At 36.3% G+C, this 15,507-nt stretch overlaps 1 protein-coding gene and 1 pseudogene across 2 annotated transcripts; both read right to left on the bottom strand.

Annotated features, from left to right (window-relative positions):
- Window positions 1-2,542: 2,542 nt before the first annotated feature.
- Window positions 2,543-8,168, bottom strand: LOC119792681 (calcitonin gene-related peptide-receptor component protein). 2 transcript variants are annotated; one of them, XM_038299424.1, is made up of 6 exons: window positions 8,052-8,168; window positions 6,857-6,893; window positions 6,665-6,763; window positions 6,478-6,572; window positions 6,307-6,364; window positions 2,543-3,765 (listed from the first exon to the last, which is right to left on the bottom strand). In XM_038299424.1, exons 1-6 carry the CDS (start codon window positions 8,057-8,059, stop codon window positions 3,619-3,621), a joined length of 444 nt encoding a protein of 147 aa, XP_038155352.1. In that variant the 5' UTR covers window positions 8,060-8,168; the 3' UTR covers window positions 2,543-3,618. The 2 variants fall into 2 exon arrangements, with proteins under 2 accessions (XP_038155352.1, XP_038155353.1); XM_038299425.1 differs by having other exon boundaries at window positions 8,062-8,129.
- Window positions 8,169-8,965: 797 nt separating this feature from the next.
- LOC119792682 lies at window positions 8,966-15,190 on the bottom strand (annotated as a pseudogene).
- Between the last annotated feature and the right edge of the window lie 317 nt (window positions 15,191-15,507).

The following is a 15,507-nucleotide window of genomic DNA, read 5'->3' as shown; positions in this document are numbered from 1 at the left end:
CTGGAACTTGTTTAGATCAAAGCAGGCTATGATAGTCCAGTTAAAGCTTCTCAGAAAATTGATGTTCATGAACTTTGTAAAAAAGAATTGGCAACATTTTTAGTCTCTCAACATGCAATCCTTGTAGAGCAATACCTTAGAAGACACTGCTAGTATTTTACCAGGGATTGACTCAGGGGGGCTTACAAAAATGCATGTCAACCTTTTCAGAGTAAATGAATTATAAATAATGTATAATTTCTCTTCCACCTATCAAATAAACACTTTTTTGTGTTGTTTATGACCAGTGACGATCCTAGAGCAAATTTACTTAGGGGGCGAGGATGAAAAGCAGCCAGTATCAATGCTTGAAACAATCATAACAATCTTAACAATCATAGACAGGTTTCAGGTATTACAGGAGACAATCCCCCCCTTAACGGCAATCCCCCCCCTTTAATGACCGACCTTCAGAATCATAGACAGGTTTCAGATATTACAGGCTAACAATGGAACCAAACGACCCACTCATCGGTTTCCATTTGCATGTTTCCAAGCAATACAAGGCCTTGTCTATAAAAAGACTCAAACTCACTGCGGATCCAGACATTTGAATTGAGAAAGCTTCCTGGAGAGGTGGCGAAACATCTTCAAATCTTGGAAACCAAGTCCAGTAAATATATTTTTTTTTTTACTTTTACGGGAAGGCTTGAAAGTTTTCACTTATATTTGAGAGTATTACCTTGTGCAGATAAAACATGTATTTATTGGTGCACAGGTGTTTACATTGTTTTTTTTCCACCGCAATAAAATTAAATTAAAACATTCAAGGTGTGATCTTTGACCCACTCTTATGAAAATATTGTTATCTGTAATAATCAGAATCGGCATGTCAGCCCTTTTAAAGATATGTTACCTGCAAGAAAACTGCAATCAGTGCAACCCTGAAAAGCCCATCCTATTTCAATACAACTGAAGCTAAAAGTGAAACAAAATTTTTAAATCATTGTTGAACTAAAACTGTAAAGGTAAAAATTACATAGAACCAAGGGAGCAATCAATGATGCTCTCTGCAGCAGTGCATATAATTATATATATACAAAAATGTAGTATAGAAGCCATAACAGGGGTCAGGACTGGTTCTATTGGGCCCTGTCTTGAGCTGTTCTCGCATTTCCCATGAAATCCTATTAAAATTCAGTGTGGTTGTGCAAATAACTGTATCCAAGCACAGCCAATAGCAGCTTTTGGTTAATTTTGTTGTTCGTTTTCCTCCAATAGGAAGGTTTTATGCTTCCGACCTTTCTGAAGGGCTATCTTTGTGCGTCTTTATGTTTGTCCTGTGGAATGCTAAAGGGTTTAAGAAGGCTTACTGAGGTGAAATCAGGCTAAACCCTTGGTTTTACGTGGTAAATCTGGCACTTTCGTTTTTTGTTTAACAGCTTACAGCAATACATTTAAATGAAAATAAAAACAAGGAACTAACACACTCCAAAAACTAAACTCTAAGTATGTCTTCTTAAAATGTTTTTTTTTCCTTAATTTGAGCAGGTAATAAAGACAATTTGCAGATGGAAGGAGAGGATTTACATTCAGACAAAGCATTATTTTATTTCAAAAGAATAATATTTAACTATCTAATTTTAAGGGCAGAAATAAACATTTAACCGGCATCTTATTTACCTGCTTAGATTAAAGGCAAATAAATGTAGGTTCAACACTTTTACCTAATTTAATATCATTCTTGCATTTCCTCAAAATAGAAGAGACTCACTTCCTCCGTCTTAAATAACATATAAAACCTTTGGCCTAAAGTTCAACTTGTAAGCTCCTTTAAGATTAACAACTAGCATTAAGAACATTTATTCTCATCAATAATAATCTATGCAGTTCTAAAATATTTTTTCAATTTTGTGCAAGATTCCTATCATAAACTTTAAAAGAAACATAAACACATACATAAACATAAAAGAAAAAAATATTCCCCATATTTCTTCCCCTCTAATGTGCTCAAAATGTTTTGTTTGAAAGAAATTCCCCTCCTGACATCACCAGGGGGAAAAAAGCGGTCTGTAGCAGCCAGTCGGTTAAGCTCTAGCCTATATCTAATGTATTATCTCAAGCTGCCATATTTAAGAACTCTGACTGGGTGCCATGGTTGTGGGTTGTGGGGGCGCGGCCTTCGGGAGGACGGGGGTGGAAAGCCAGAACAACTTGTTTAGTAGATGGCTGAATAAGGAGCTTTTTGGTACATGCTGTCTGCCTAATCTAAGATGAATTTTCCTGCACAAATGACAATAGCAAACTCTGGGGGCCTCATTGTTAAGATTCTCTATAATATTTCCATAATACAGGACTTTTAAGAGTTCTGCTGGCGTCTATTTTGGCTGAGATATGTCTAACTTTAGTTTTTTATAGTCATTTTTGCCAGAACCTACAATTTTTATAATAAGGAATGTACTTGAAGCATTTGCTATAATTCATAAGTTAAACCTTTTGTCCATCAGTGGTGAGGATAGTACAAAAAACAATGAAAGAGGAATTAACAATACATCTTTATGGATTGTTTTCTCACCAATAATTTTATCATTTATTCAGGTCAAATAAGCCAAAAAGCAACATGTGCTTTAACGGTCTCCTGGTTTAAATGCCTTGTCCTATTAACAGGCTGATCAAATTACTGCAACATAAGACACATCTTAGTCCAACATGAAGCTAAAAATAATGAGACAATAATGAACCATTAATGGAAGATGTTAAAGTACAACCATAGTTAGTTTTAGTTTTCCTTACTAAAAGAAGGATAAGCTGCAAAGTACCAAGTATGAGAGATCGAGGTTAAGAGATGTTAGCAGCTTGTGGTTTGGGTCCAGTGAAAAATTATATTTTGTGTCACACATAAAGTCTGCAGTTTTTCTAAAAAGCTGAGAAACATTTATTCTAGGTTGCAGACTCAAAGTTCTCTTAGCCAAGGAGCTACTGGTTGCTCTACGTTTGCATTCCAACTCTTTAAGGAGATGAGCTTAAAGGAAAGCTCAGACTAACACACCATCAATAAAAATAAAGCTAACATGAGTAAGAACAGGAAACTGATTGTATATGCCAACAGGAAGGGAAAATTCTGAAGCGTTCACACTTAACCAACACATCCTCCCTCTGCTGCAACAGAACAACACTAAAACAAAGTCATGCAAAAACAATTCGTTTATCAGTCCTTCCTTATAGAAATAGATTCTCAAAGTAGAAACTATGTTTTGTTTATGGTTTGGAACCTAAACTACAGAGGTAACTACATTACCTATGTGTGTATAAGGAAGTAATTAAGTCATAATTTCAAAGGAAGAACTCTTGTCTATTTCTGTTAGCACATTTTTCTCTTGAATGTTATTTTTTTAAGAGGCTGAAAGCTTTTGTTTAAAAGCCACTGAGCATGTTTTGGTCCAAACTGTTTATTGGAAAATAGCTGAACAAATCAACAAGAAAAACAACCCAGCTTTTAGCTGCAGCCTTAGAGTCCCTGTGCATCCTGTCCTTGTGTTGCTTTAGATGCAACTTGCGGAAAGTCAAACCAGTTCTGCAACGTGTTTGGCCTCATCACCAGTTCTCCACATAAAGGTCATGTTCAGTCTTGCCACCATGTCAAGACTCTTCTCCCCCTTCATCCATCTCTGCATCGGCTGGAGTGGCGTTCTCCTGCTCTGGGTCACCTGGGAGGACGCCTGCCACGTCCTGAATTAGCTTCTCGATCTGCTCCTCCGACAGCCGCTCCTCGCTCTCCTCCACCATCTAAACAGAACAAGGATCACATTTAGTTTAGATTTGATTTTTTTCAGCATAGATCCCTTAAATGCTTTAAAAAAAACTCCAGACCTCCCTGTTCACTGAATATTGTTTCAAGAGGCTATGATCCCATGTCTGGACCTGCAACCACTAATGGACTCAACATTCCATCACTGTTAACAATTCAGTAGGCAAAAAAATAATCAAATAAATGCTGTATTTCAGAAGTAAAATCAACATGAAAGTAACACTATCCGATTTACTATGATATCATGGCAGATGTTATAATAGTGGTCAAGTTTAAGTGTAAAACTTGAGGGAGGCAGGGAGGAAGGAAGGAAGGAAAGAAAGATTGAAAGAAATTAGGAAATAAATGAGGAAACAAAGAGAGAAAGAAGGAAATAAAGAAAGAAACAAAGAAAGAAACAAGGAAGGAAGGAAGGAAAAACAGAAAGAAAGAGAACAAGAAAAAAAGATCATGTGAATGATATAAGAAGAGAATGGAAAAACACACAAAGACAAGAGAAAGGCAGAGGGATGGAAGCATAGGAGTAAAGACTTAAAAGAAAAACACAAGAAAGAAAGGAAGGAAGGACATTAGAAAAGGCATGATGAAAAAGAACCAGAACAGAAGAACCAAAACATGTTTATTTTGGAGAAATCTATGAAGAAGAAAGACCATTAGTTCTGGAATAAAAATCTTCATCCCATATTCAGATTTGAATTTACCATAATTGCCAAGATCTAAAAAAAAAAAATGGCCTCCCCCACATGTTGCTGCACATTGAGGGCGAGCTTACAGAGACAAGAGTCCAAGAATGTTTTACTTGAAGACTAATCAATGAGCTAGGAAGTATTTCCCATTGGCAGACTTCTAGTTTCTAGGCTTTATATCAGTAAATAACCAGTTAATATTATATTTCTATATCATAGTTACCATGGTTACAAAGCAAAGAATGACATGCAGCTAAAGAATAATTGGCCAAGACCCTCTGAATTTAAAAAGTACTTGTAAACTTTGGGAATTTCTGATAGAGATTATATTCTGGGGAAAACCCCCAAAATAACCAAATCAGTCCAGGCATGCCCAGCCTAAACAGAAAGCAGCTAAACATCATTGTCCTACAGAGTATAATGGCAAAATTCATGCTGTATAGGGCTGCAGTTAATGATTATTTAGCAAATCAATTAATCTGTCGATTATTATTTAGATTAATCGATTAATGAATGGATAGCCAAAGGTTACTTAAAAAAGATTTTTTGCGAAATAAAACCAGGTGAAACTAAAACTTTTCCACTCAAGGAGTTCTGGATAGAGTATATTGACAGAAGAAAACATTTTTTAATCATAATTTTAAATTATATGTTCTACAATTTTTATACAATTCCTGCTCCAAGTGGGTCGCTATGTCAGCTAAAAGCATATTTTACAGTCTCTATAGTAAAGTTCACGTTTAAAGGAAATTTCCGGTTTTTAACACTTTTAGCCCATTTTCTGTAGTGTCCAGGATGAAATCGAATGATCGACACCAAAATTTTGACAATTGGTCCTGTCTCTGCTATTTGGCTCATTTAGAATCCCCCCCTGGCTGCTTCAGAATGGCTTCCACAGTGCATGTCCGATAATGTCCTTAAAACAACCTTAAACGTTCTTTTTTTTAAATATGCTACTCACCGGGTCGTCAGCGCTGTTCAATGACGTTCCAAAAAAAGTTTCGTAAAGAAAAAAAGTTCCTGTAGTGTTTTATTTAGCATTTTGTAAATCCCATTGAGTTCTGTTGGAATAGTCAATATCCCTCCGCCACCGGAAACGGAGCCTGTTTACACTTAGTTGTAGTCTTTTCGCAAGGCCCAAGTGTTTTTGCTTCACTCTGTGTACTCCGACGTCGAGGTGCTAACGTCTCTGTTAAACACTTTAAAAAACTCTGAAAATGGAATACGAAAGGTGGATTCTTGAGGAGGACATATTGGACTATGAGTTTGACGGTAGAGGATACCGTCGCCAACTAGTGGTCTGGAGTGTGCAACGCTTCAGATTCGAACGGGAAGCGGTTGTGATGTATCAGAAAAAAATAGTTCTGGGATTTACAAAATGCTAAATAAAACAAGACAGGAAAGGTTTTTCTTCACGAAACTTTTTTTGGAACGTCATTGAACAGCGCTGACGCCCCGGTGAGTAGCATATTTAAAAAAAAGAACGTTTAAGGTTGTTTTAAGGACATTATCGGACATGCACTATGGAAGCCATTCTGAAGCAGCCAGGGGGGGATTCTGCATGAGCCAAATAGCAGAGACAGGACCAATCGTCAAAATTTTGGTGTCGATCATTCGATTTCATCCTGGACACTACAGAAAATGGGCTAAAAGTGTTAAAAACCGGAATTTTCCTTTAATCAATTACTAAATTATTTGACGATTATCTCAATAATTGATTAATCACGTTTAATCTGATTAATTTTTTCAGCCCTACTGCTGTCTGTAATATCTTATATAATGTTATGTTTGTAACAGACATCAGTGATGATGGTGATGGAAAAAAAGACTCACCAGCTGAATTTCCACTGCAGTCTGTGGTCGCTGGTTTAGCAGCTGTAGTTTTTCTGCCCTGATGGGGGGAAAACACATCAGCACCAGGCTTAAGGATAAAAGCATCTTATCAACTCAACAAAATCCAGAGGTAGAAATATGAGGGCTTCAATTGCTTTTGATCACACCCACTTTGTGAGCTTGTGTTGCATCATGGTTCTGAGAAACTGGTTCACGATCTCAGGACTTTGTCTGCTGCATGGGGTCTTTGATAGATATTTCAGGGTCTGAAAGTGAAGGCAGAGGAGGAGTGCTGGCTTTTATTAAAAACATGACAGAGAAGATAAAAAAAAAAAAAAAAAAGCAGACATGTTCTTACCTCATACATGATGGTATTGAGGTTCTGCTGCCTGGCAGAGTGTTTGCTTTTCCCAGCTCCTCTCCTCTGCTCTTTGAGATCAGTTAGGAGTTTGAACACCTGGGTACATGAAAGAAACAGAAAATCGTTTTAGTAACCGATCTGCTGATCCACCAACAAAGCAGTTGATTTAGGAGGAACCTGCTGCCTTACCTCATAGTTGCTGAGCATGGCTGCACTTGCATTTTTCCTGAGGATACACAATCACATAACATTTGATTTCAGAAGTTAATGGCTTATTTCATACTTACTTAATTTAATGGGTCAAAAAATTAGCTGTTCCTGCTTAGACACCTGACTGAAATAACAGATGAAATAAAAATCCTAATAGCATATATGTTTTGTCTAACTTTGATTCCTACCAATATTTTCCTTTTATTGTTTTCGCAAAAGCCTAAAACATGTTTGAGTATGAAGTGTTTAAATTAAAACAAAAACAACCAAAAAATGTAGTTAAATAGAAAAACTAGAAGATGTTCAGTCATTTTCAAACTGAAACAGATTAGATATTCTATACAAAAGCTTTGCAAATTACCTCTGCATCCACCATAGAAAGTACCCATTAAAAATTAGTTCATAGCTTTCTTTCAGCCTTTCTCTACCTCCTTTACTCTCAACCCATTGCTAGAAGTTTCTCCTCTGGTCATTTTTCCAACTGCTGCTTCATGGTAATTCAGAATAAGGGATTCCTTCTAATTCAAGGACCTGATGCATCCAAGCTGATTCTTTAGATAATTAAATTTTTACCGCTTGGGATTAAACCCACCAAATCTGATTCAATTGTATTAGAATGCGGTTTGAATTCAGGTTTATATCAAACGACTCTGTCTAGATTGTTAAACAATGCTGGAATTAAGTTTGATCAGAACAAGAACCAAACTGGATTCTGTATAAATTGATTTTAATTCCTTGGGTGATATTTATAGTAATTTTGTGCTAAAGAGAATATTTTCATTAAAATATACGCAAAAAAATAAAGTAAAAGTCTCTTGATGAACGGGAATTCCCTACAGTGAACGTTTTTATTTTATAATTTTGTATCTTAATACAATATAACCGATGTGAAACACAACTCAAAATCTGCCAGAAAAAAAAAAGCTAAATATCTCATTAAACAGATCTAAAACTGGCCAGATATATCAGTGGTTTAAAACTAGCTCCATTGGAATTTAATGTAAATTGAGCTTTTTTTCCCTTTAAAGACACGCTTTAAATATGTCCGCCGAAGGGCTTAAGGAACAAAGTGGAAACTTAAGCAATTTTCACTACAGACTGAATCCCTAAAACAACAGAAGATTCAAAGCCTTTGGCAGAATGAACAAAATTATAACAAAAAAGGAAATCTTACACTTCCATACCGCCTGTGGTTTTGGTCCGTTGATAAAGTTTCCGTGGGGAAACAGTAGCAAGCCTCAAACAATTCCGCTGAGTTAGTCAACGCTGTTGGTGAGTGCTGCCCTCTTCTGTTCACACACCCACACACATTTATATATTAAATATATTTATATGCATTTTTCATTTATTTATATTGACATTCATATTCTTTTTCTGTATATCATATATATTTAATTATTATTATTTTTTACCTCACAATGAGCCACAAACCCCAGATTATTACCCAGCAGTGAGATTAAATACAATATAGGTCCCCTTCAGTAAAAATACCTCAATTTCATGTTTATTCAAGCTTCCTTCTTAAATTTGCAGCCAACTTTCAGCTTATTTCTTATTTATACTGCGCTAATTCAAACAAGTCATATTAAGCAGCAGCAAAAAGGATAGAGATTATAAATATAAAGGATGGAACATTTTAAAGAAAAGGTATTTTTCATGATTACAATTAAAAACTGTCTCAGCCTTTTTCCACCCTCATCAACCCTTCCTACTGCGGTGTTGCAGAGCAGAGGGGTCCCAAAGGATCATGAAATTCTATAATTGAACTTTATTAATCTCACGCTGAGAAATTCACCTCTGCATTTGACCCATTTAATGACAACGCAGTAAAGTTTGGTGTAAAATGCCAAAAAATGTATGTATCGGTTTAAACTTGGTAAAAAAAAATACCTCAAAAGACTTACAATTGTAATGTTTCAGAAGTGGGGTAATTATAAAATGGGTAGATATTTATTTTTTATTTTATAAACCCTTTTCCCCCCTCATTTATAAACAATGCTTTATGAATCTCTTTTACACATTTACTGAAATTAAATACATTAAAGTTTATGGTAATGATAAAATGAAGAAAGTTTCTATACATACGAATAACCTTAAGGCAAGGAAAATTTATTTTTTTTAGCACAATTCAGTACAGAAACAATTCAAAGTGCTTAACATGTTTGAAACAGTGCAATAGTAGGAAAATAAAAGCAAAATAAAAAGCAAGGAAAAAAACAAAACAAAACACAATTAAGGCACTTAGTAAAGAAAAAACATTTGAACCACAAATTATATACCACAGTAAACCATTTAACAGTCAAAGGTGGCTCTAAACAAATAGGTTTTTAACTTTGACTTAAAATAACTCAGGCTTTCAGCACTTTTACAGTCTTTTGGAAATTTGTTCCAGGTAAATAGAGCATAGGAACTAAATGCTGATTTTCCTTGTTTGGTTCTAGTTCTGGGTGTACAGAGTAGCCTGGAAATAGAAGACCTGAGTGAGTGTATAAATCACCATCCTCTGTAAGTTTAACTGAGAATTCCAGTTGAAATAAAATAACTTTTTATGATAAAAGACATAAGATAGGAAATTCTTTATTTCAGCAACATACAAAAATGTTTAAAACACAATATTCATTCCCATAAGGACATTGCATAATATATTGAACTTATAAAACTAGAAAATATGCATGGTGCCAGGATATAGCAAAATATGTAGTTTACAGTTTTGACTTATCCATAAACACATCCCCCATAAATGTTTATCACCTTTTTGAAAAGTAAAATCATTACACAATACTAAATGATAAAAATAAAACATCAATTTATATAAATGCTTTGAATTACTTTTCAAAATTAAGTAAAAAAAGAAAAAAGATAAATGATTAAATTAAGGAGGCATGTTTCATCATCCTAAACAATGGGCTGCAATGACCATGAATATAAGTAGATCAGAGGTTAGAAGCCTCTAAATACAGTAATTTCATTGATCAATAAAAAAAAAGACAAAAAAAAAGAATTTAAAAAGTGAAAATCCTTTCAGCTATCCCTGCATTCATTTTCACCATAGACCTATTTAACAAATGTCCATAGGGATAGGTTCGTTTTTTTGAAAGAACTCAAAAAATCTGTATAAACTCTCCTCTATTTGATCGGCAACAGCAAAAAAATTGTTGACTGCATTTTTGAAACGCACCAGATTTCCCCTCTCAACCAGATTCTTTACGCCATCCATAACGTTTTCATGCAGAGCGTAGCTGCAAGCCAGGTAGTCCTTCAACACATCGTAATTCTGTCTCTCTACCATCTGGATAATGAAGCGCTCCATAATAGCAGGCAAAGGATGGGCAAACTCTATCACACTCCGGGTTTCTCCGCTAGCGGATTTGTATATGTACCCACCTGAATGCACAGCCACAACGTTGCACTGCTTATCAAAAACAGGAGAACCGGAAGAACTATGATAGAAACAGGATTCATACGTCAGGAAAGATTTTTGGTGAATAGATTTTGCCACATTTTCAAAGAAACTGTTACCAATCAACTGAACGTGCTCCAGATTCTCCCTGTGGTGTCTATTTGCAACCTGAATTCGATTGTGTGATGGAACAATCAGACATGGATCGATTTTTTTCACACCTCCATCTGGATGCCCGATGATGCAAATTCCGCTGTCACTTGGTAGAAAGCCAGAGTGTTTTAACAGAGCTGTAGCAAGCTTCTGGTTATCTCTGAGCTTTAATAAAGCCCAATCACCACCAGGCACTTCAGGGCTGCACTCAATGCCAACAACCTCCACCACATCCAGTGCTCCCTCTGTTTGCTCCACACTGTCATAGGAGAAGTGTACAGAGACCTTTGAGATTAGCTTGCATCCCTTTTCATCGTAAATATCTTGAATGACGTGGCCATTAGTGAGCACACACCTGCCAAACAGGAGGAACCCAGTTCCGTTCGGCACACCGTTTATTCTCACCTGACAGACGGAATCACTGAGATCCATCAGCTTTTTCATGGCTTTCACTTCACGGCACATCTGGGCACTCTGACCAAAGTTTACACGGATCAGATTTTGAATATGAGATGGGTTAGGGGCCAGAGATTTTAAGGCCTTAACAGATTCTTCAAACCGAGAACACAGCTGGCTTTTCATGCTTTTTGAATTGGGAATTTCTAGCAACACATTTCCCAATGTTATATTATCATTACACTCCTGTTTTATTGTGTTGTCGTTCTCTGACTCAGACTGACTCTGGTTTTCATTTGTCAGCAGATATGCTTCATCAAGACTGCCAGATAGACTCTGTGGTGGACTGGACTTATCAAGCAAAGTAATCTGGAATGTTTCATCGTTGAGCTCATCAACAATGTCGGAGAGCTCTGTTTTTACCTGAGTGCTTCTGTTTAAGAGCACAAAGTTCTTCCTAAATATGTTGCCAAGAAGACGGCCATCTCTCTTTAAAGCGTGCTTCACTTTCTCCCTTTTGTTAGCATAAATAGTTATTTCATCAGCCACTGCTCGCAGAGCTCGATTATTCAGGATTCTTACAATATCTTTACCTCCCTTTGTAACCACATGGAAACTCACAAGCTCCGAAGCTGGTTTGTTCTTACAGAGAGAAACATAGGCGCCAACTGGCTTCTTCGGCGGCTCCACAGCTTTGACAAACTTCACAGTCTTCTTTATTAATTAAAGTGCAAGGAAAGTGTTTACTGATGGCTCTGTTATTCCTCATAATAACAAGCTCTTTGTCTTTATTCTTTCCTGTTATTTTGCGAAATTGTGCGCTCCTCTTCAGCGAATCCTCTATTGTTCCAGCTCTGTCGCAGGTCATTTTGGTTAAATCGTTGGAATTTAGTCCCCAAAGAATGGAATGATTCGCATGATGCCGCCCCTGATCCTATTGGAGGAAGATATCAAAACCAATGACCTTAGTTTATAGAAACTTAATATGACCTAATGTCAAACTGTTTTAAAGCTGTTCAACATTTACACCAAAAATGTTACGGTTAAATAATCGCCTATAGGCCATGACTGAAAATACTTTCTCCCAAACCTTCAAAGCACTGGGCAATGCAGGAGACGGAAGTGCGCTGTTGTTCTGGTTGTCCATGATTTCCACTTTGGAAAAAAAAAAAGGAAACATTGTTAAGGTTGAAGGTCTTCATGTAATGATATCTTTCTCACAAAGTAAATTTGCTTGACAGTTTGACAAATTAAAGACTTAAAGTGTTATTTCTTTTGATTATTTATTCTGTGGTTTTTGCTCCAATTTTCACTGTCACAAGAAAACAAACAGAAATAACACTCAGTATTCCTTTCTAAAATTCCGCAAAGTAAAAAAAACAAAGACTTTTTCATAAAGCCATCCCGTAAAAATTCAAAAAATATCCACTGGACTTGGTTTTCAAGATTTGAAGACGTTTCGCCACCTCTCCAGGAAGCTTTCTCAATTCTTCTCAATTCCTGGAGAGGTGGCGAAACGTCTTCAAATCTTGAAAACCAAGTCCAGTGGATACAGGTGCTGGTCATAAAATTAGAATATCATGAAAAAGTAGATTGATTTCAGTAATTCCATTTAAAAAGTGAAACTTGTATATTATATTCATACATTACATACAAACTCATATATTTCAGATGTTTATTTTGTTTAATTTTGATGATTACAAATGACAACAAATGAAAATCTCAAATTCATCATATCAGAAAATTAGAATATTACTGAAGACCAATAAAAACAAAGGATTTATGGAAATGTTGGCCAACTGAAAAGTATGAACATGAAAAGTATGAGCATGTACAGCACTCAGTATTTAGTTGGGCCTCCTTTGGCCTGTATTACTGCAGCAATGCGGCGTGGCATGGAGTCGATCAGTCTGTGGCACTGCTCAGGTGTTATGATAGCCCAGGTTGCTCTAATAGTGGCTTTTAGCTCTTCTGAATTGTTGGGTCTGGTGTATTGCATCTTCTTCTTCACAATACCCCATAGATTTTCTATGGGGTTAAGGTCAGGAGAGTTTGCTGGCCAATTAAGAACAGGGATACCATGGTCCTTCAACCAGGTACTGGTAGCTTTGGCACTGTGTGCAGGTGCCAAGTCCTGTTGGAAAATGAAATCTGCATCTCCAAAAAGTTGGTCAGCTGCAGGAAGCATGAAGTGCTCTAAAACTTCCTGGTATGTGGCTGCGTTGACCCTGGACCTCAGAAAACACAATGGACCAACACCAGCAGATGACATGGCACCCCAAACCATCACTGACTGTGGAAACTTTACACTGGACTTCAAGCAACGTGGATGAAGTGCCTCTCTTCTTTTCCTCCAGACTCTGGGACCTTGATTTCCAAAGGAAATGCAAAATTTACTTTCATCAGAGAACATGACTTTGGACCACTCACCAGCAGTCCAGTCCTGTTTCTCTTTAGCCCAGGCAAGACGCTTCTGACGCTGTCTGTGGTTCAAGAGTGGCTTGACACAAGGAATGCGACAGCAGAAACCCATGTCTTTCATACGTCTGTGTGTGGTGGTTCTTGAAGCACTCACTCCAGCTGCAGTCCACTCTTTGTGAATCTCCCCCACATTTTTGAATGGGTTTTGTTTCACAATCCTCTCCAGGGTGCGGTTATCTCTCTTGCTTGTACACTTTTTTCGACCACATCTTTTCCTTCCCTTCGCCTCTCTATTAATGTGCTTGGACACTGAGCTCTGTGAACAGCCAGCCTCTTTAGCGATGACCTTTTGTGTCTTGCCCTCCTTGTGCAAGGTGTCGATGGTCGTCTTTTGGACAACTGTCAAGTCAGCAGTCTTCCCCATGATTGTGTAGCCTATAGAACTAGACTGAAAGACCATTTAAAGGCTTTTGCAGGTGGTTTGAGTTAATTAGCTGATTAGAGTGTGGCACCAGGGGCCATCAATTTTGAACCTTTTCACAATATTCTAATTTTCTGATATGATGAATTTGAGATTTTCATTTGTTGTCATTTGTAATCATCAAAATTAAACAAAATAAACATCTGAAATATATGAGTTTGTATGTAATGTATGAATATAATATACAAGTTTCACTTTTTAAATGGAATTACTGAAATCAATCTACTTTTTCATGATATTCTAATTTTATGACCAGCACCTGTATTTTTTGAATTTTTACGGGATGACTATGACCTGGATGACTGAGAACCTTCATCAGCATACTTTTCATAAAGCCCTGTTAAAATATAAATTAAACAATTGTTTACTTTTCTGTATTAGAAAGTATGAGAATATGGAGGATAGCAGACTAATTTCCCCTTAGTGAATTTCCCCTTAGTGGGACAATAAAGGGATTACATTACATAAACCACTGATCTCTATTTATTCACTCCATAAACCACTGATCTCTATTTATTCACTCCATGAATAAATTGAGTTTTTTTGGCCTGTAGACCAAAAAAAACTGGTCACCTGCCGCCATCTTGGTACTCCCCACTTTCATGGAGTCACACCATAAAAATGCCTCTAATGTAATACATGTATATGACATATTGTCCATCACCAATTTAGCACTTTTGGCTCATCATCAGATAGTGTGTGTGTGCAACTGTGCATGTGTAAAATTCTTAATATATGACTACAGTATTATTATGCTCCATTAACACACTACTTTTGTTGTGATGGATTTGTATATGTTATATTACATGATGTATAGACTTCATACTGAATATGCAATGTGATGTGCCTATTATTTTTAACCAAAACATTATAGTCATATACAGATGCTATAGTGACTTTCTTTGTTTTAAAAGTCTTCAACCCTCCTGAAAAAAAAAAAAAAAAAAAAGAGTTCTTCCATGCTGTTGCACAGGTATTGTTTATACTCCAACCGGTCTAACTAGGGAGTACCAATATGGCGGCTGATGTTAAAAATTATATAAATGCATGCCAAGAACCAAAAAAAATAAATAAATAAATAATAAAATAACATATTAAAAAATCTTTGGAAGATATTTTTAACTCTTTCAAACATGTTAGTTCTAAAAAGACATGACTCCAGGTGCATGATAGCTCAAACCACGGTAGCTAATGTGAAATCAAAGAGTGACAAAGGGGACTGTTTCCTCACTGTGAAATTGTAGAGACTTATCATTAACCTAGTTGTAGTTTCAAATATACCTCGCATAATCGATTATGAGTAAAATGCGTAAAAATTACAACAAAACATAAATTAAACCAACATTTACCTTGAAGGATTGTTAACGGTCTTCCTGCGAGCTGGCGCCAATTTTTTTTAAAATTCTTCTTCTTTTGTGGCATTTGGCAACAACTCATTGTTCCTCATTACCGCCATCTATTGTGTGGTTCGGGATGCTATATATAAATTTTCTTTGGATATTTATCTGGCAAAAAAAGAAAGACGCTCATTACCGCCACCCAGTGGGGTACAGGATGACTACAATTTAATCTCATTTAATTTCTTGCAATCTCCAAATTGTATTAATCAGTTTTGTTAGTTAAAAAATAACCACCAGTTTACTTTCTGTAAAAAAAATTTATTTAATTTGACCGTTTCTATCTCTTTTATCATCTGTCTTCTTTCTGCTTTATATGTCCCATATTCTAGTATAACATGTTCTATTGTTTCCATTTCTCCACAATTATGACATCTTCCTG

Source organism: Cyprinodon tularosa, unplaced genomic scaffold (genome assembly GCF_016077235.1).
Source record: "Cyprinodon tularosa strain WSP-4 unplaced genomic scaffold, ASM1607723v1 ctg429, whole genome shotgun sequence".
Lineage (NCBI taxonomy): Eukaryota > Metazoa > Chordata > Actinopteri > Cyprinodontiformes > Cyprinodontidae > Cyprinodon > Cyprinodon tularosa.
The sequence above is the reverse complement of the archived record's forward strand: the minus strand, read 5'-3'. Positions and strand labels throughout refer to the sequence as shown.

Coding starts and splice junctions, on each gene's coding strand:
- LOC119792681 (XM_038299424.1), bottom strand. Junction 6,764..6,856: donor CCATGCTCAGCAACTATGAG/GTAAGGCAGCAG, acceptor TCATGTACCCAG/GTGTTCAAACTCCTAACTGA. Junction 6,365..6,477: donor ATGCAACACAAGCTCACAAA/GTGGGTGTGATC, acceptor TCCCCCCATCAG/GGCAGAAAAACTACAGCTGC.